General features: G+C 38.6%; 1 protein-coding gene across 3 annotated transcripts in view; it reads left to right on the top strand.

Annotated features, from left to right (window-relative positions):
* The window catches only part of LOC121329796 (MOB kinase activator 2-like), a 78,646-nt gene that overhangs the window by 23,457 nt on the left and 32,746 nt on the right, over positions 1–22,443 (top strand). The window contains exon 1 of one of the 3 annotated variants that reach the window (XM_041275611.1): positions 10,973–11,235. The exons of 1 other annotated variant lie outside the window; for it this stretch is intronic. In XM_041275611.1, coding sequence (XP_041131545.1) covers positions 11,198–11,235 — 38 coding nt within the window. In that variant the 5' untranslated portion in view covers positions 10,973–11,197. Of the gene's footprint in view, positions 1–10,972; positions 11,236–15,865; positions 16,242–22,443 lie in introns of those variants that run through there. One more of the 3 variants, XM_041275612.1, reaches the window with a different exon arrangement.

Raw genomic sequence — 22,443 nt, 5'->3', positions numbered from 1 at the left:
AATATCTGACCGAGACTCTTTAAATAAGCCTTGGAGATTTGGCCAGCTGGTCTCGTAGCTCTTAAGATCGCTATGTTTTTATTTCTTATCTCCTTATTTACATAGAGAGCATCCCTTGTGTTTTTGCACAGAATGTTCTGTTTCCTTACGAGAGCCCTCTCCGATTCTGACAGTGGAAAGACTAGGCTGCAGATTGCTGTTTGGAGCCAAGATTGAGCATCTGCTCCTATCCTTGTACCCTTGTGAAGATCCTAAGGTGATAGTTGTGTGAGGAATTGCCTGTCACTGTACTTGGTCTGTAGCCTTGCTTGTGTTGGGCATGTCTTGCACCACTGCAGAGTTTAAAACATTAAGCATCCAGCACCAATTTCACTTGGTTACAGTGCTGTATTCAAAGAGACTGACCACTGAAATTACTTTTCTTAGTGTGATGAATACACCATTATTTATTCTCAATGAAGCATGGGTGTTGGGTCAGATGCAGCTATTCGGTCACACCCAGACCTCAGCACTGCAGCATAGGTTCATCACTTATCACCTTTTGTATAATGTGTCCATAAATCTGCCTTTGTAGCTGCCCTCCAGTAAATTTATTGGAATCGTGAGTTCTGATCTCCTGCTGTTTGCAGTATGTTGTAACTGAGGCTAAACTTTAGATAAACAGACTTTTTTAGTGTTCTCTGCACCACTTCACAGTGCACAAAGCCAAAAACTCACTTTGAGGCCCTACTTTTTAGTATAATATATTAACCAGTAATTCAAATACTTACCATATTGGCCATTTGTTACTGTAGGACACATCATAATCGTCACATGTTTTGAGTACATCTACACAAAATGTCATCGGTTACTGTAAACACCAATCATTAGGTAAAACAAATACGATGCAGGTGTTGTCTACTTGATGTAGTTTGTTATGGGTGTACCTCAGTTCAGTAAGTATCAGGGCTGTGTTGGGTTGTAGGATGCCAAGTTGAATGCAGAAGTGTGGGGTTGTAAGTATAACTGCATGGCATGGAGTTGTTCACTGATTGATCTGTAAGTAACTATATCATTGATTTATTGATCAGTGTATAGTTGAGCATGTACAGTATTTAACTGTAAATGAAGTTGGATTTGTGTCGTGTTTTTTAATTTGAATGATTCATGCTCTACATGGATGACTGTTGTACTGTAGTTTTCTTCATTAGCAGAAATTCAGCATTCTGTTCAGAATGCAGTGGTCAATACAGAGCTGGTAAGCAGTTCATTGCCTTTGCACTGCAGCGATTTTGATTAAGCCCTTAACCTGATATAGTAAGGGAGAGCATGATCCACTGATCTATTTCAGCATGTGAAACTCTGTAGTCACTCGCAGTAGCATGTTAGGCTTTTGGGTTTAACTGGATCTACTGTACTGTTGTAGGGGCCCGACCTGATTCCCTTTGTAACTTGATTTCTTTCTGAAGGATTTCAAAGATCGGCTCCCCCCTGTCACACCCCCATTGATCACCTTTCCCACACTAATTGAGTTCCATGACTACGACAGTGCCTTTTTAAAAGCTGCGATCCGCTCGGTTCACCATCTTAGGTAGCTAGTAACTCTAGGCCATACATCAGAGCGTCTGACAGATATGGCTGGAATGTAATAGGGGCAGTTCAGTGATTTAATAGCGTTCTGACATTTAAGAGCGAGTGATCGATTTAAATGAATGTATTTATAAATGGCATGATACTGGATGTGAAACCTCTACACCTTTGGGAGGATGGGGAACTTAAACTAGCATGTCCATGCATTTTATTTAGCAAGTAATCATAGCTTGACTTGGGTTGTGACATTTTTGTGTCATCTGCATACAATATGTAAGGCTGCTTTTCACCAGCTGGCAGGTTAAAATGCTTTACAAGGGGGCACTGGGGGACAGAAAACACACAAGTTACAACTTTTATACAATATGCATACAGTCCTCTAATACTGTGTATTTAAAATATCTGCTGTCTTGTACAAGTCTGCAGTGTTGAAGAGTTATCTACAGTACAGTGCACAGTGTGGGGGTGGGGGTGAAATGGCTAGTTTGTTTTTTGCCAAAGTAAAATTTGATTTTAATGAGACGGATATCTAACAAGCAGTACAAAAATACCAAAGAAGAGTTTCAATTGCAGCATATAAATACTACTGTGTCTTACGTCAACGCATGTAAAAAACACAGTAATTGATAGCTGAAATGTCATCAGTGTTACAGTGGTTACTGATGTGTTACCAATGTACCATATCTTTATTTCTTTGTCTGTTCTGTGCATGTATAATCCTTGCATCCTACTTCCGGAATGCGTCAAGAACATGAAATGGTTTTAAAAACTAAAAAAACAAACAAAATGGACTACTCATAATGCAGTTGAAGTCCTCAAAGTTAGCATGAAGAATGTTTGCAAGGAAATGACAAACTATCAATCAAAACTGTTGTAATTTTTGTTCCAGAAGTCGGTTGAGGTATAATAGTGCAGCAGCTACATTTAAAGGCTCTATAAAATCTGCTGGTTGTACTGTAGCAATCAGTCATAACCATGGTAACATGGAATTCAAGCAGGAAAAAACATTCCATGGCTGCAGTGCAAGTGTTTCACAGCTACTGTTTGAGAGGGCCACCACTGGAGACAGGAAGTGCTGGAGACAAGGGGAGGAGGAGGGGCAGTGACTGGTACAGGCTTTGGTACTGAAGCATAGATGTGCTGCTGATGTGCCGTGCGAGGGTAACTCCAGCACACACGGAAGGAGACGGCTCTGCTCTTTACAGTAGTGAAGGGGAGGTGTGCAGCTCTGGCTTAATAGGCAGTGCGTGCCAGGGTAAAAAAATACTACCTTTGCGGATCATTAGCCATAAAAATAAATTTGGAAAAATTAACTAGTAACTTTGTGTGCCAATTGTGGGGGGGTATTTTTTATTTTAAATCCTTAATTATTTACTCTTCACTGCAAGTAGTTTAGCCAAGTTTTCTAACAACTGGGCTACTTAAACACACAGCCTTCCATTCTTCTGTACAGAAATCTCCAATTTGGTACTGCTTATCCAGATTTTAGATTAGTTCTTTCTTACGGTTAAAAGTGATAAAGTCAGTTGCAGTATCTTGCACAGCGTGTGCAGCCAGTGAAGTTGAATCCTTACCTTTCCACTTTTTTTAAAAAGAATCCTCCACATTGATGGCTTGTACTTTATCTTTGAGGCATTTAAGGTAAGCTTTGACCTCATAAAGTTCAAACATTACCAATGCATTGCATCCCATTAGAAGATAGCTAAGCTAACATTCTGGTGTTGGAGGTGTTTTGACAAACCAGCGGGTGGGTTAGGGAGATGATGGGCAAAGGTGTTGTGTGTTTTTTTCCCCCATGCATGCCTGTGCCACATTTTCTTTCTTTTCTTGTAGACCAAAACAATAATGTGTTGTGTAAATGATCTAGGGTGTTCATTGTTTATTCAAATTCCTGAATTTGCATTTTATATATATATATATATATCTATATATATATATATATATATATATATATATATATATATGCTGCATCTCCCTGTATCAATTGACATGATGGGAAAGACAGCAGATCTGACTGACTTTGACAAAGTCCTAATGCTGTGGAAGATGCTTGGTTGGTAGGTGCTTCTGTATGAAAGCCTGACTTTTCATAAGAAACATTCTCCAAAGTGAATGCAGGTGACTTTGCTGTTGATTTTCAACCCTGAAATAAAGATGGTAAACATTGAGGAATGGTCACGTAACAAGCTCAGGTGAGTCTTATTAACCCCATAATAAAGACAGGAATTGTCGGAAATGTGCTTTCGTATTCCCTAGTCTCCAAGCTGCTATTATTATTATTATTATTATTATTAATAATAATAATAATAATAATAATAATAATAATAATAATAATAATAAAAAATATAATAATTAATATACTACACATACATACTAACACAAGGATACAAAACATATTTGCTTCATTTCACAACCTATTAAAGTACATTTATCTTAGCCCTGCCACTTGAGTTGTTATTACGGTAGAGTATAATAGAACGGTTTCCTTTTAATGTCTGACGGGCCTTTCATTACTGCGGTTCCCTAGGCTGCAGTTAATCACACAATAATGGACGACCCAGCGCTGTTGCTTTGACTGGAAGTGTTTCATGACATCAAGGCAAGCTCTCAACTCTTATCCATTTTCAATCAGCCCTACACAGTGAGATGAAGTGTTCGTGCTCTGGGTCCCTCGACGCAGACACCCAAGCCTGGGGGAGCTGGGGACTGTTTCACAGACTCCCCCTGTTCTTCTACAAGGGAATCTGAACAATAGTGTTGTAGGCCAACACAGCAACATTAGCAAGAGCCCTGTTTGTCTATCTGTTTCTGCTTCATTTATATCTGGCTTGCACATCAGAAAATGATGAAATATCGAGGTCAGTGAATTGGTGCACCTGAAGTTCAGTGTGTCTACAGAATACTCAATAAGGCCTAACAAGGAATTAATCAAATGCATGTCTGTTTTTTGTTTTTTGTACAGTGTAATCCTGAAACATGTCCAGAAATGCTGCTGTTCTGTAGCCGTCTCTCTTATGTACCGCACAAACATGCTGTTTTTCCCGCTGCACGTGCTGTGAGAATGACGGGACATTCCCTTTTGTTGCTCAGTTGTTGGGTTTTCCTGCAGGTCCTCTGAACAGGATAGTGGCACTTGGTCCCTCAGAAGTACAAAAGAACTGATTTGTCTTTGTGGAACTCTAGGTGGTATTGCACATTAACCAGGCTGCAATGCAAGTAAAACCAGGAGCTCTCTCCCTCAATTTGCATCACATTTTCCCTGCTTGGCTATTTTACTTTTTTTTTTCATCTAGAGAGAGAGATTAGTTAATTTTTTTCAAAATGAAAAATCCCAGAATTAGGTGCACTGTCATCTTAACTATGTGTTCAATCAACTGCATTATGCTGATATTTCTATGTTAAGGTTCTTCCCAAAACTATAAAGCACACTGAATGGTGGTGTGTGTAGTGCTTTATTGGTGACGTCAGTGGGTAGAGAACTTAGGGTATTACCTTAACTGTCGAGACATCTGGCTTAGCCTTCAAAATATCAGTTGTCAATTTTAATTTGACATCTATAAAAAAAAACACACAATTCCATAATAGTTGAGCCCTCTTGTATCAGGGAGTGGATGTAAAAGATGAACTTGATGAAGGCCAGCATCTGATTGCACTTCCAACCTCCCCCGAATTAAATATTTTGGCAGTACTAGGAACTCCTGACAGCAAATACAGACATACTGAGTCAAATAATAGCTGCATTTAGAGAGAGTTGCATTCCTCCCTTCCATCTCTGCAGCTTTAATGAGGCCAGACGTTCAGAGTAATTAGGCTTAGAATCCAAAATGCATCATGTCTGGCCAGGCTTGGCTGATCTTAAATCAAGTCAATTTAAACTATGATTTAAATCACTTTGATTTAAAAAAAATAAATAAATAATAACAACTTGATTTAAATAATTTGTTTTCATTTATTATCTATTTTATATAGTTTGTCAAGGAAAAACATGAGTTTGTTTTTAAAAACCTTATATGAACACATACATCTCAAACTTTTACTGTCTGTAAACGAAAACTCTTAGGGCTGTATTCTGATCACAATGCAAATGAACAGAGCTTGCCCCTGATTTTATGTGGCACATAAGTGGAGTGAAACAGTAAAAAATAAATAAATAGAAATACTGCACTGAAATGGTTTTCTGAATATATGTCTTGCCACGTTATAGATTGCCTGCCCATCATTAACATATTCACCGAAGTGATTCTGATGACAGCACGATGGGGTCCCAAATAGACAATTAAGCACTCTGTTAAGACCTGCTGAAACTAGGTTTATTTAGTAGTGCAATCAGAAACTGTAACAATTAAACACACTATAAAAAGCAAAGTAGTTCTAAGTAACAAATGTGTGTGTTTGGACTGACACAGAAAGAGGAAATCAAAGCAAGAAAAGTAAAAGAAAAGAATGACTGTGGTGAGTAAGGGATATTTTTCTCGCTAAATTCTTGTAGTTCATATATTGTAGTTCACATTTAGAAGATGCCACAATGATAAATAATTTGCTTTATTTATGTATTCATTTAAGATTGAGTAAGTTTAGTTTGGTATGTAACTATTCACAAACCACCATTTAAACATCCTTAAATTTATTGTTTGGAGGAACTGTAGACCTACAACTACGGTACTACAAAAATAAATTACATAAAAAAAAAAAAAAAAAGTAATGTGATTTAAATCAAATAAATCCTTTTTTTTTTTTTAAATGATAAAATCGTCAACCCTGTGTTTGGCCACTTAGGAAAAAGAAGTGTCCTCACAGAAAACAAAACTCCCTATATCAGACATGTATTCAGTCACTGAAACAATTCCTTCTCTAAATATTCCAGTGCCAACATGTTTGCAGCAGGTGCCTGTATAAACGTGCAAGAATATCACGTATCTCCACGTACAAATGTTACACATGTACGCACATCTTTAAACACATCTTTACATTGAGAAAGATTTGTTTAAAAAATGTTGGTATAACTTTTTTTTTAATAAAAAAAATAAATAAATGTATTGTTATATGCCAGTGTCTGAAGTTCTGGTTGAACTCCCTACTGAAGGTAGAGCCAAGTCTTTCCTGTTTATTTTTCCACACACACATTGCTGCTCGTACAATTAAACCCAACCTGCAGCCTCCAGTTTGATATTACTGTAGGTATGAGATGAGATTGAGTTTTTTACATTGCTGGTGCAGATGGAAATGTGGCAACATGCTTCTTTGAGTTCACGAGTATGGTGGTCTTATTAAGGGGAATGAAGCACAGAAGTCTAAACTATAGAAGAATGTTGTAAGCAGTGAATGAGGCCAGTCTGCATTGGGCTCTCAGTTCATTGCTGTGGCCTTGTAGCTTGTTTACTGTTCTGTAAGCATCCCCTGCTTTTGCAAATGGCAATGGAAAGTTTTTAAGAGATCTTGTTGAATTTGTTTCTAAACACTATGTTCAATTAATGACGTTGAGAATAACGCCAAAAACCTTTCCAGTGTAGCCACTATCTTTTTAAACGTGTGTGGTCTACAGTACTGGGACATGCTGTCTTCATATTTTTGCCTTGTAGTTCTGTTTTGAGTTATTGCCTCCCTCTATTGGTAAATCCATATGTAAATTCAAACATGCCATCATAAGTTTAACAGGTAAAACTGAATTTAATCATGATGTCAAACGTTTTGGTAGGTGACAGTTGTGCCGTGAGTGGTGACCAGTTAATTTGACTAAGTATAGCTTGATTGGTTCAAAAACTCCTATAGTTTGGAGTTTCCTTAAATCCTACATTCATGAAAAATTATTAAATTAATTATGCTCTTTACCTCCTTATTAAATAGGGGAGTTTCGGAACCAAGTTTAAGCTCTTTCCATTCCAGCATCACAATTGTATCATGGGGTTTATTCTATGTAGCTGTAATTGTGTTGACTTTATACACCCGCTTGACTAACCAGTTGGATGCCACGTGAAGACCCGGTCACCATGAAGGGGGTTCGGTGTGGACGGGTTGGCAATCCTGGAGATGACTCCTTTGCAGTGACTGCAGCAAAAGGAATCGGTCAGTCTGAGTGAAGCCTGGCTGCAATAATACACGTGTGCTATTCATCATTGAGGACTTTGCGGCTGCCTGAAATGTCCTGAAGTACAGTGGGTGCTTGTTTGTGGGGAAAGACTAAGCATAGTGAATCCTATATATTACTACACATAACGTGTTCTCCACACTATGTAAACAAATTATACCAATAGGCTAATTCTAACCCAGAATAAACCTGCTTGGATGGAATATATTGTTGCTAGGTGGTGCTCTGATTGCTTTTTAATGTAACTTGACATTTTTTTTCATTGATTTAATCAGAGCATTAGAATGATCAGATGTCCAGTATAATTTTAAATAGTACTCCAAAATAAAGTATGAACCTTCACATTACAATTAAACATTAAAATACTAGAAGTTTGTGCTTTCGTATTTTCTTTTTAAATGCAAAAAACATTTAATTATTTTATTTAAGATTAGGTTTAAGTAACAAAAAAGCAAGTGAAGCTAAACTTATTTGAATCAATTCATATTTTTATAGATTAAAAAACATTAATTGATTCTCCAGACTTAACATCTAAACAGTTTGTTGTTTATGCTATGCAAAGGGATTTTCATGGCTTACTGTTTCTTAACTGTGGAGCAACATCTGATTGCAGGTTGGTTCTTACTTGTGCTTTATAAGGTTTACTCTCCCATATTCTGTCCCTTATACCGTATCTCCACTGCTGCAGAACTGTAGGTCACATTCGGTAATTGGGTTTCCTTTAATTGAATGCTATCCACCGCATGGCTGCTTTGTGGTGAAAAACAGAAACAGCTGACTTGGCTACAAAGCACTGCTTTGCTAGTGTGTGCCAACAGTCTTCATTTTCTAATGGGAATGAGGTTTTGTGCTTGGAAGATGGAGGATTTACAGCCCAAGAAACTGTATGCAGAGAGAAAGGAAGATGCATTCAAACACAATGCACATGAACCAATGTTCTCAGCCATGCTCCTAAACAGAACATCCACATAGACCCATGCAAATACCTAAAAAGCAAAAAATCCTGTGGACACAGCCATGTTTTGAAATGTCATTTTTTATTTGTAACTTCTATGCAAACGGATCTGTGTTTGGTTTTTTTCCATAGGCAGTAAGAATTCCTTGAACTGTGCAAAATACCCTTTTTTTTAAGTTTTTTATATTTTCTTTATTGTCTTTAATCATATTAAAGGTTATGGAATCACTCAGGATAAAATTATCAGAAAAACTAAAATTAATATGACAATGAGTTTTAGCTTAAGGTTCACGTCAAGTGATGTTTCCTGCTGTTCAGATAATGTTTTTAACTGTTGTCTTGTGGTTGAGCACCAGGCTTTGTGCTCTGGGCTATCCTGTACAGTTGGCAGTTCACTGGCAATGTGTAATAGTTCTAAAATTTGCTCCATGTCTATTTTATACCAGGCATGGTGGGATGGAGTCCACTGGCAGACAAGCCCTCCCCTTTTTTTTTTTTTTTTCCCTTTCCCTTCACCTCTGGAACACAGTTCACTGAGCACAAAGTGCATGGTAGCAATAGTTAAAGGAGTAGTACTGCAGTTTCACAAGCCATGAGACATTCCAAGAAGTTTATTTATAGCTTTCATAAGATATTCAGTACTTGGTGTATTTTACACAACTGGTAGGTTTTGAAAATCCCCGTTTTTAGTAGATTTGAACTGAATTCGATCCAGTATTCCTACAGTAACACCCCAATGTTAATGTCCTCTGTTAAATTAATCCACTTCTAAGTTAAGAATACCAAGATCTGCCATTTGAACGTGTTGGTTGTAAGGTCCAAGCAGGCTCTTGATGTGTCTCGGATTTCTCCCACCAAATGCAAGTTAATTTGGTCGCCAGCCAATGCTCCCTGTTGGCATGCATAGTTTGTTTTGCTTTATTTTTTTAACATTGACGTTTCATTCGGAACTGGCAGTTTGTTTTAATGAGGGGGTAAAAAAACAAGAATAGTCAGTTTGCAACAGGATTAAGCTTTTCTTTTTTTTAAACCTGAAACTGTCTACTTTGATGGTGAATTGAGTAAAAGCTCCTTTTTTAAAAGCATGGATAATGTCTTGTCTACTTAGTGATGGAACAGATGTTGATCACGGTCTTTACATTGCACATTTACGGTTGACAATTGTTACGTAATGACAAACACTGAGCACTTTGTTGGGGTACCCCAGGATCCTGTTAATATAATATAGCACCACTAACACACTAAGAGCATAGATTCCAGAGCAGTGTACAGCATCTCTCTGAGCAGAATTGCAAGCCTTGCTGGAATCCTTCCGTGCACCTCTGGTTTGGTGACTGAAATACAGCACATATTCCCCAGGGCCCAAAGCCAGGTTTGGTGACTGAAATACAGCACATATTCCCCTGGGCCCAAAGCCAGTCCTTTAAACTCACTGTCTGGTGCCTGAATCTGACAAGGCCTTGCAAGGGAAGAAGAAAGGATCACATTCCTAGCCTTTGCACTGCAATCTCGACCTGTTTTCACAGCTTCTTGTCAGCTCTGTCAGCTAATTTATTTCTAATGTGCCTGAAAATAGTTTCGGATGGAAGTCAGATTTCACAGGAGGTCTCTGAATATAATTTTATGTGAGGGGGTGAAAGCGAGGGCATCTGGGGCAGTACTGCACACTACTGTAATAGTATTGTAGTAATTACACTGGTGAGAGCTGGTGAGGTTTTGGTATTTTATTGTAAACCTATTCTTGATTCACGCTACTACCACTTTTATTGCATTAAACTTACAGTATACTTCCCCTGGGGGGTACGCAATACGCAGTGAAGTTCTTGACTGTGGGAAACTAGGGGTTAAGCAGATTGTTGCTTCTATTCTTAGCTGATATGTCTTGCCCTGAAGATTTGGCCCCCTTTCGTCTGGCCAGTTTAGCTTGGCTTGAGTTACACTGTACACATTAGTAGAAGACAAAGCCTATGAAACTTGAGAGGACCAAGTGCTTGCAGTGATTATTTAGAGAGGCAGGGGGCAAGAGGACTTAATGTGAATATCTCATTATAAATATATATAAGTTGCTTAAATATTATTTTTGTCAGGAGCTGAGCAGGAGAGCTGTGTCTAGGTTAGTTGTGTACATGTGGGAAGTTAGATTGCACAGGAAGGGAAGCCCAGCAGCTTCATCAGACGATGTTGCCTTGATTTAAGCTGGGCAGTTTGCCCAGGACAGGCAAAGTGGGGTGGGGGGTGGGGGGCACTAGCAGTCAGGAGTCTGGTTTAGAAGTTCACTTTCTCCCCCCCCCCCCATTGCCATAAAATGCCATTCGCATCTCTGAAGAAAGAGAGGGGAGTCCGTTTTCATTTTGAGATTTGTTTTGACACCACCGGTGAAAGGAAAGACACGGTTAGGCGGGGATTGCTGTGCCCTGTTGCTTAATTAATTAGCCCTCCTCTTTGTGTCACACCCACAGCCGCTGGAAAAGGCGTCTCTCCTGGTGTCCGTCTGTTTTTATTTTGTTTGTTTTATAACTTTTTTTGTCAAAACGAGGACGCAAAACGGATCCATTCTGGATTACTTTATTCGATTCCTATCTGCCGGTATGAGGTTAAAGAGGAATGGCTCCTATACGCTAAATAGGTAAGCAGTATTGATTGTATATAACGGTATATTGCAACGCTATGAATGTGCGTTTAAGTAAATGCTGTCTGTAATGCGCTATAAAGAAATCACAATTAACACGTATAACGTGGAAACCAATGTGTTACAGGTACTGTTATAAAAATACTGTATCAGCACAAAATAGCTGTAGTAGAAAACGACACTCGCTATTCTTTTGAAACAAGCATAACATAATATAGTGTAGCACTGCATTTTCATGTTGTGAAGAGTTCATTTATGTTGTATGCAAGGATTGGCTTCCATTGCAAAAAACTTTAAAGGCAGCAAATATTACACCAGTAATATAACATGTACGATATATTCATTACAGTACAAATCAAAAAAATAAAAAACGTATCTGTGTAGATTGCTGTACTGTAGTACAAAAAAAAAAAGAAAAACACTAGTTGGGTAAAAGCACATTTGCAATTAGGGTATATAGATTGAAAATATACTTAACAGCCAAAAGTAGTCACAGCCATTGACAGTCCTCTGCAAGCTTATTATTATTATTATTATTATTATTATTATTATTTGAATGTTACAAGTAATCAAGTGCTCAGTCTACTAAAGCAACAAGGGCAACAGGTCAGTACAAAATATAGGTTAACTACATGTGTAAACGTGTTTTACAGGTTTAATGTGTAGCTGAAATGTTTAATTTCAAAGAGTTTATGTAATAAAATACAATACCGGTAAATAAACCAGTGTACTGTATGGGAAACAGCCCGTTAAATAGAAGCATGTTTCCATTAATGTATGAGTTGATGTATTTTTATTGAACAGGTGCGTGATTGATTACCATTACTCGTTTTTAACAAGCTTGATTAGCCACACTGTGTAAAAAGCTCAGGTGTGTCCTATCAACTCTTAGTAAAACTTGGAATGATTCAAACGCCTATGCTATAGTACGTTTGACTAGCTCTGTTTTTTATATTTCTATCTAGCAGTAAAATAACACATTTCTATAAAGTTAGTATCAGTATGTGTTTTTGTTTTTGTTTTTGTGCAATGTGTAATATTTCTGTTAATCCTGATGTGGGCAGGCGTAAAGAAGGCACCAAGGGAGGACCCGCCAAGAATGTCCACTGAAGCCAATTGGCTGTATCAAACATTGCTCTCAGTTGAAATAGTAAAGGATTGCTTTTGAGTTTTCTCTCGGTTGTTACAGTTAATGCACCACTATGCAAGTGTCTCCCACTATGTGAAATCTTAGCTAAATGTAGGTGTCATGCAATACCATATTTGTTGTGACCACTGTTGTATTTTTTTTACTTTTCACACAATAGCTCAGCTGTGACATTTAGAGTGTTAGTGGTAGTAGAAAATTGTCTCGAAGGGCTGAGACAGTGGAAGGTTATGATGCTTGCCCCAGGGGTCACACGGCAACTGGGGATTACCATAAAAACCCACCTAATCTCCAGCCAGTAATCAGCTTTGTATTTAATAGAAAGCCTACTTCCAGACTGTTGCTGTTCAATGCATTGAGCCATTGATGTGATACAGAGTGAATCATAAGCCATACAGAAGAGAACATGCAAACATTACAGAGAGCACCCAGCAGTCTAACTGGAATCAACATGCGCCAGGCCTGTGGCAGAGCCATTACTCCTGCAGCCTACTTTTTAATATTTATTTATTGATTTAGTGAGGCGGTTAATTGATCAGGGTGGTTATGCGACCATCCACTGTATACCGTATAGCCTTAAATTAACACTGCATTCAGTTACCAGATTTGTTATAGACGACACCCTCAAATAAGGCGCACACAACAAAAAAACCAAATAAACAGGATATGTGTATATACCACATTGGACAAGAAGGTCGTGCCCTCAAAAACAGTGCTACTTCCAAGAAACGCCACCATCAAATAAGCACCAAACTTTGCAGCTGTTTTAGGCAATTTAAAATAAACACTGCAGCGTTAATTTAAAAAATATAAACGGTATATGTGTTTTTTTTTTTTTTTTTTTTTATTCTCCAGTTATATGTCTACTGTATGTTTGAGATTAGAAAAATCCTATATATCTCACCGTACTGACTTCGCTAGACATATTGGGCTATATTTACTATAAAGCACTCCAGTGCAAGCAGCACAGGGTTTGCGCCATCTTTTTTTCTAAGTGGAATAAAAAACTAGAATTAAAAAGTCTGTTGTTGTTGTTTATTATTTTAAAGGCGGCTTTTATCTACCCTAGCTATTTATTACTAGTTCTGAAAAATGAAACAGTTGGCACAAATGTTCTGTAAATCTGATCTTATATCAAGTAATTGACTGTTTGAAAAGTCTCTCCACACTATTATGTGTTTGGTAGATACTTTTAATAGTACGATAATATACTGGTAACGTTACAATAGCGTGCTTTGTGCAACCTGTCTCGCCTAGGGAATTTCTTGGAGTTTTGGTGATTTCCATCGAACATCTGAGTATTTTCCAGCATTAAGAAAGGTAACCCTACCCTACCTAAATATGGACATTTTACAATGCTGCTGTGGGGGGAAAAAAAGCACACTGCAGAGCTATTTGTTATTGCAGTAACTTCCTAATATCATGTTACGATTTAAGAAAACTACAAACAATTCCAAGTATTGATGAATGGGGCCATCGGATCATTGCTATGCTGAAAATCTGATTTTGTAAAGTGCATTGGGTTGTGTTGTTTTTTTTTTTGTTGTTGTTATGATCTGGTGTCCTTCAAATTGGTTAGAATGTTTTTTCCACATCAGCATGGCATACTTTTTTTATAATGACTGATACAGTACATATTGCCTTTTTATATATTGTACATCCAAGTTTTCCAGTGCACTGAATAACAGACTTTAATAGATTTGTTGTTTTAGTATATTTTTTTTTTTTGTGTCCAAGCTGAGCATTAGCACAGAATTTACAAATAAGGCAAGACTGGGGCCTCTGGGAACTGAAAACTTACCGAAAAGCGATACGCCATCATATCTGGGCCCAAAGTTAGCCAGGATTTGTCACTATGCTGGTGCTCTCAGTTACAGGCATCTCATATTTGCTTGTATATGGTTCACTGACATCAGGTTGCTTAATTGTGCACCTGGAGGCATAAATCCGAGCCTGTCAGGGGCAGACAGATCTTAAACATGTGACTTAATGAAGCGGAAAGATTGGAAACAGGTCACTGACAGCTGTAGGCTCTGGCCCTACTGGTTCTCAGGTGTTATTCATGCCTGCTGCAGGCTTTATTTATTTATTAGTGTGTTGAATTGGAGACCTGAGACTTGGGGTCTATTTCTTTTCATCCACAGAGTAGCAGTGGGTAGTAGCACAAACACTGATATGGCTATCTAAATTGAGACCAAACTCATTTCACTTCTGACCACTAGGGCCAGTGTACCTGTACTGCATGTTTGGTTAGTTGTTGCTGCATACACTGTCTGATCCTCAAATCTATAGCTGGTCCAATTTTCTGTTTCCAGAAAACACTACCACCAGATCCTGACCCAACCCTGTAGGTAGTGTAAATCGCAGTTGCATTGGCTTCGCTATTCTACCGAACTTGTGCATTGCAGCAAAGGATGCAAACATCCGTTCAAGAACATTTGGAAGAGCTCCGACTTCACAAGGATAACCTTTAAAATTATGATCATTTGCTGTAAAACATGTGTGGGCCTGGGGTCAACCTTCAAGTAAGAGCTTGTCCTTCAGTTCAACCTAAATTCCCAGGAATGCATCTCAAATAAATATAGGACTATTTGGAAACAGTATTTGGCAAATGTCATACTGTAGTACACATTTCATTATTTAATAATTAAGTCTGTCTTGGTTTAATAGATTAAACCAGGGTTCCTAGCACCAGTCCACACATATCTCTACAATCAGAATTTTTCTTTCAGTCTTTTGCTTTGTTTTGCAGACTAATTTGTGTTGCCATTATATAGAAAACACAATAAACAGGTAAGCAGTTAATTTGTTACAGTAGCAGTGATTACAGTAGCACAATGATGTTCCACATTCTACTCAAGGTGGGGCTGCTTTACTGGATTTGCATTGGCAGTCAAACCAAGAGGTATCTGTCCACCTAATGTCAACAATCAAGGTACTATCTTGGTTGCTGTTATTCACAGTTGCAGATGGACACAAGCTTCCTCCATTACTGCACATACTGTACTTGCAGCAGTAGATTATACGTTCTTTGGAGCTTTGCTGTTGCTCAGCTTTGTTTTGTGCCAGATTGAGCTTTTTTGTTTTGATATTTTTTTTACATGAAACATACTGTGTACATATGGTATTTTCAACACCGCCTTAACAACCTTTTTAAATATAGTATGTAGAAATGCTTAAAATCATATTGGACTCTGCACCTTTAAGAGTGCTGATGTAATCCCTGAGAGAAAGCTAAACCTTTTGGATTGATAAGGAGAAAGTGCCTGGAAAAAGCTTTATATATATATAATCCCCCCCCCCCCCCCCCCCCCCCCCCCCCCCCTGCGGAGAGGTCGGCTACAGCAGCTCCAGTACTACAGTCAGCAGTTATTTATGCAAGTCCTTTTTGCCAACCTAATCTTCCCGCCTTCCAGGCCATAGCCAGCAAGAGCGAGAGAGCAGGAGAGAGAGGTTGGCGTTCGGTTGTTGTGAAGTTGAGCAGCTCAGTTTGCATGATCGTTCTGCTGCTGCTACTGCTACAACTGTCGTCGTCGACTCTGCTGCTGTTTCTTCACCATTTAACATCAGCTTCTGAGTGCCAGATTCGTCATCTACTGTAACATTGACTCCTACATGAGAAATACCTGCACTCTACAATGCGTCCCTTCCTAGGAGGCTCTTGCTGGAGAGGGAAGTGGAAGCTACACTAGGCTGCAATGCTGCTGTCTCCTACCAGGTGTCCAACACTTCAGTGACTGGTCGTTTAAGAGCCTGAGCAGGAGGGGGGGGGGGCAAGGAAGACACCGCCCCACCCCACCCCCCTTTGAAGAGGCTGCATGGGCGTTCTGGTTTGTTGTGATTGCTTCTTTTATAGGTAACTGTTTCTTTCTTGTTTGCAGTGTACAGATTTCATTTGGGGTGTGGTTGTGTTTTTTGGGGGGATATTCTGTAAAAGGAGGCGTTGTGTTGGCAGAAATAACATGTAAACATTCTTCTGGTTTGTGTGGAGTAGGGAGGCAGATTGGCCAGGGTAAATGGCTCTTAGCCTGGTTTGAATACTAGCTTGGTCACATTGTGGGATCCGTTTACTGTAGGGGTCAGTTCAGTTTGGAATTGTTTGCTTTTGCTCACTGTGAAAACATTTGGCAAATTTTGCAACAAAGAATCAACAGAGTTAACTTAACCTTTTTGGGGTTTTATATTACTACTTTTCAGAAAACAATAACTGTTTTTTTTTAAAGAAAAAAAGAAAGTGGTCCAAACTTTGCACTAAAACTGAAGCTCGGTAACTTGCCTATTCGAATCAGTCACACATTGTGTAAATTGACCCCTCACCCAGGTACCCCCTGATAATCTTGCACACGTAGAGAGGTTAATGGATTTATCCTAACTGTCTTATCTGCTTGACAGAGTGTAGGAGCACAGTGATGTTTTGTGGTGAATTTTAACTGATTGGTGTAAAAGCTTTCTCCTTGCTTGCATAGTTTAGACTAGGGTAAGACTTATGGAGTAAAGTAAAGGAAACTGGGTCCACTGAGACTCTAAAGTTGCCTGTATAGTTAGGTAAACTATAGAGCACCCAGAACCAAAATGGCAGGCACTTGGATGCAGTTACATTAGCTTCTCTGTTCCCGTATACAGTATGCACAATCTTCTCTGGTCCCATATACAGTATGCAAAATCTTGGACTAAGTCAGTCGGCACAAATGCCATATAGCACAGCTAGGGCAGGAGGAGCTGAAGTGTTTTAACTGAAGTCAGCTGAACTGTAAAAGCCTACACAGCTGCATCAAATTAAACTAGCAGCACTTGAATTGTGGTCCAGCCCAGTGAACAGTCTGTTCTTTGTCATTTGTTAGCTTTGTTGTTTTACTTAAAACATGGCACTGCTCTACAAAGGAAAGCATGTGCTGCAGCAAATGTTTAGTAACCCAGTTGTGATTCATACACAACCTATGGATATGATAGCTGTGTGACTGTACTGTGTCATGCAGTACACACAACAGTGTAACCGTGCTTACCAGAAGCATGCCTATTAGTACAATGCATGTTTCTGGACAGGTGGGCTGAACAAACTGAACTTTTAAGAACAAACTGTCTTTTAAGGTCTTTCTTTCTGAAGGTACTGTAGTGCACAGGCCAAACTATTAAAACTAGCATCAAAGAATTGTATTTCGGTGTAAAACTGAACTTTGATTGTGGGATACTGCAATATTAAGGCATAACGTGCTAATGCTGCAGCTGCATTTACACGTAGATCAGCCTTGTCCTTCACTGATATTGGGCATTGCTGGTTCAGCATTTGAGCCAAAGGAAAAACAGCTGCGAAAATTAATGCATCTGCGTTTGTGTAGCCATGTTAGAATACCTGTGTAAAAATAGCATGCTGTGCTTAAACAGCAAAGTTATATCATTCCCTAGCGCCAGCTTCGAATCCAGCCTACGGAAAGGTGATCTGAAGCTAGTGTGGTGCTCTTTGTTACGTCATTAGTAAAACATTCTCAAGTGCCTTTTAGTCTTTTGCTGTTGATCTTTTTTTCTGTTTCAGGCTAGAACAGCATTCTTCAATTGACGGCCCGTCGGCCAAATCTGTCCGCGGTAGCCTTCCGTCTGGCCTGTCGGATGTCAGCTGCAGTGCTGCCAACTGGCCTTTTTTTCCGCAAAATGTGGCTGTTTTTTAATTTGCCAGAAAATCACTTTAATTGATGGGGTTTTAAAGTGAAACAACTAAATAGGCTTTTAAATCCAAATCTTTACTTTCTCATTAAGCGCAGAATGAAGATTGCTAAAACAAGAGCACAGCATGTTAATAAGTGACTAGTCTGTATTAATGTTATTACAGTTACGAATAGTGATTGTAATAGTGTGTCCTGCATTTATTTCTTTTTTTAATTTATAGATTAATCGCTTATCAAAATGTTGCACCCTCATTTGCATGCAGATTCTTTGTTCTGCAGGCACCAAAATGTGTACATTAGACCAGTTTTGCTACTCAATGGCTAGCAGGGATCAATCAAATTCTTAAAGGGGAAGAAAAAGTCCAGGGGGGGATGAACACAGAAAAACAACAATCCTAAATATAATAATAATATTCAAGTTATATTTACTAACCCCTAAAAAGGAAATATTTAATATATTAGAAAGCTGCTTGTTCACAGTTAATACAAAAAAAAAAATGACTAGCATTTCTAGTGGCAAATCACACCGCCATTTCCACTGTGGATTATTGTGTGAGATCTTCAAAGACGTTGTAAATGATACAAACTGCACTGATCTCAGACATCCAGCTGTACAGAACTTGGTGCACAGCAGTGATAAATTCAGTCCTGGGGCCATGCTTTCATTTTTTTTTTTTTTTTTTTTTTTATATTATGGTTTCTTTCGTGAAGAAGTAGGCAGGTTTTTGTAAAAGTAGTTGTCCTTCATTACAAGTGGTAGTTGCAGATACGCACGGTTGAAAGGTCTCAGCTATCTACAGGGTAATAACCCTTTTCCTTCCTGATCATAGTGCTGCATGTGTAGGGGTACACACAGTATGCCTACACAATGTACCCTAACTTGTAATGCATTTTGTATTTTTTTCTTCCTGTAATGCATTAAACAGGAGTGTGTGTAAACCAGCTCTGATTGGCCAGTCCTGGATTTTGACAGCTGATGCAGTCCCATCAGAAATGGGAGCCCACATCTTTCATTCAGCAGTGAAGCCCAAAGCTGCTTATTGATTTATTTTTTTATTATTCTCGCTTTGGCCCACTCGCTTTGTTGAGAAAACATCTGTCAGGTGGCTGCATCTCGTTACATGCACTCTCCAGGAATACCAAGGAAGATCACACCAGGAGTCTCCTCTTGCTGACTGAACTATATGGCCCTAGTGAGAGTATCTGGTTTTAACCTGTGTTGATAGGTCATCAACAGCAAACAAGCCCTAGGTATTTTTGTGGTAATGATGGGTCTTCCAGATTTCGATCCTAAAACGAATTTGTGAATGTTAAAAGCATTGGGACTTGTTTTAAATCGATGTTTACCTGCGGTCAGAGGCCCATGAAGCCCACATCTATGAAATATAACCTTAAATAAGCAGCATTTACTGCCCTAAAAAATACCTTTCATATATTAAACCACACTAACAACATTGCAATTACAATGACATTTTCCGCAAAAAAAAGTTTTCGGGTTTTAAAAATGCTTTTCCAATATCGAATACACTGGTACTTTTCATTAAATGGTCACACTGTGCTGTTAAGCCAATGTTGAAAATAACATTTTATAGGTGTTTTCTATAAATCGTCTATAGAAGTATATGGTGTGCTTCTTCAGATAATATATTAAGATGTAAAACTACTTTTTTTAGACATGTGCACAGAATGGACAGTCAACCCGGGTTGCATCCTTTAGTATACAGTCCAGTTCACAAAAAGCTAAACTAAGTACTTTTACACAGACAGGAATTATTTCAGTGTAAAACTGAGCATCACAGTGAAGACACTGCAGCTTTAAACCACACTGTAACTGCTACAGTGTTTTTTCTAATTAATTGCAGAGGGATTTGCAAACAAAACTTTACAGTTGTTTACAGGACCACCCCAAAGTGATTGAGGGAGATTGCCCCCATTAGGGACCTGGCATGGGCAGTTTCCTTTTTTTACAGCTATCTCCAAGTGGGACGTGCTGGGAGGTAATTTCCCAGGGTAGCATGCTGTAACTGACTTGTTGCTGATTGTTGTTATCTGAAGATATTTATTACAGGATGAACCCATTCTGGTGCAAAATCCGTTTTGTCTGCTTTCATAGGGGTCAGCTGAGTATCAGATCAAGTTAAACAACCAAATCACTTTTCTGTAATGGTGGCTATCACAAAAGCATGGTTCACACAGCACATTGCTATATTTAATTTAAACATTGGATACCTTGGGTGAAAGTAGTTAATCCACCAGGCAGATTTTACTGATGTTAAAGCTTTTTAAAAGGTTAGTCAACCAGACAGATGTTTCAGTTGGGGCCTTCACCAGTGATGGAAGCACTTTAACCGAGATGTTAGTTTGCTTGGCTTATTGTTTAGTAAGTTTGACATTTATGAGTGTTTTTATTGTTATGGATGATTCTGTACTGTATATATTTATATGCAATAACCAAGGAAGAAACTGAATTTGAGAATAACTTCAGCCTGCCAGGAGGCTGCACAGAAAACAATTTCTAAACCTAAATGTGCACATCAAGGGACTGCCTTGAAATAGGTTTAAAAACCACTTTTCTGCAATAATGGTCTGTGTGCAAGCTATAGAAAAAGAACTTGCAACCGTTAGGTGTGCTCCAGGCAGTCTCACAGCAGCTTGAAGAAATTGCTTAATAATATCTACAAACAGTAGAATTATTGAAAAAGCGAAAGCAAAGATGTAATTGTGAGCAAATAGAAGTAACAATAGCATGTGTTATTAAAAATACACAGTGTTCAGTACAGGGGTTACATTAAATTCTCAATAGCAAGAACAACATGGTACATTGAAAGCATGTGATAACATTGCACAAACACAATACCCTTGAAAGAATGCAGAACAGTCCTGTACAGCACACATGTTTCCAGCAATAGAATAATAAAAACATGGTTAATAAGTCTAAAATCCTGTAAACATTGATGTCCAGTTCTATTGTACTTCATCTAGTGTCACTTCTCCACTGTACAACCGAGCCGCACCAGGTCTGTACTGAGCCCTCGTGGTGTGTTTAAGGGGAGCCTGGGTTGTTTTTGCACTGCAGTGCCGAGCTGACGTCGCACACAATGAAAGACCGTTGTTATTGTTATTAATTAACTCAGTTTGCCAAAAGATGCACAAACAAGTGGTGTTCAAAAAGTAACAGACCAACGGTACAGCTGTATCTTGTATCACTATATTTTGTAAGTGTATTTAGGAATGTCTTTATAATCAACATAATTAACACGATTTATATTGACTTACTAAAGATAAGTTCTGCTTAAGGGGGGTTAAAAGTGTGATTTTACAGAGATATCTTGTTATGGTAGTTTTTTCTATTTTTTTTTTGTTTTTGTTTGGGTGCTTTAAAAAAAAAAAAAAAAAAACTGCGAGTGCAATAAGAGGCATAGCTATATTTTTGGTTCAGCTGTACAGTATTTTGTTTGACTGTTTTTGTAAATAAGTTTAGAATTGTTTTTTTCTTTAAGGTCAAGGATGGGAAATGTAGTAGAATTTTCTGTTTGAGTGTGAGTTGAGTTTAATGTACCATACTGGTGGTTTATGTCCATTTGCTTAATCTTCCTGAAGTAATACTTCTATCTGCCCAGAGAAACTAGCGCCTGCACTTCCTCAGTGTCCCAAGGCTGTACTTTTCTCTCCTCACACTCGCTGCACGTCATGTTGTTGTTTTTCTTTCTGAAGTGTACTGACTGATGCAATGTAATGACGAAAATCCTTAACCCCATCCCTGGCTCTGCTCGCCGCGCAGACAAATTCAGATGTCTTGCGAGGCCAGAGTTGGACGGTTTGGTTCTCGCTCGGCTCGACAAATAGCCAGTGGAGAACCACCCGTACCCATATCATACCGAGCCCTCACGGGTCAGATGTGCTAGTGGAGAAGGAGTATAGGGGCCTTTTATTCTTGGAAACCAAAGAAAAAATATATAATAGATCTTATCAGCTTGTTCACAAAAGTGCTAAAGGCAGGGCTGCTTCTTATCAAAGTGTAGCATAAACACAGGAATGGGATACAGTACTCTGTTTAGGGCTGGGTAAGAAGTCGGTTCATCCCCCCCCCCCCCCCCCCCCGTGTAGCAAACTTGATCTTTAATTATTGCAGTTGATTCTATAGTTGTTCTACAGTCATCATCGTACTACTACTACAACTACTATTCGTACAATACAAACAGTTAAATCGGGTTCCTATTTATTTTTTTTAAAATGCAAGTTAGTGGGTATGCCTGTGATCTTTTGCAAGGGACAGTACAGCCATAGTGTGCTGTAGAAAGTTAAAATTCTAGTCCAATATCTAATCCGGTTTAATGGAATTGATCATTCCATCTTTAGCATTGGTAAAAGTAAAAAAAAAAATCAGGTTCTTTTAAT

Source organism: Polyodon spathula, chromosome 17, assembly GCF_017654505.1.
Source record: "Polyodon spathula isolate WHYD16114869_AA chromosome 17, ASM1765450v1, whole genome shotgun sequence".
Taxonomy (NCBI): domain Eukaryota; kingdom Metazoa; phylum Chordata; class Actinopteri; order Acipenseriformes; family Polyodontidae; genus Polyodon; species Polyodon spathula.
The sequence above is the reverse complement of the archived record's forward strand: the minus strand, read 5'-3'. Positions and strand labels throughout refer to the sequence as shown.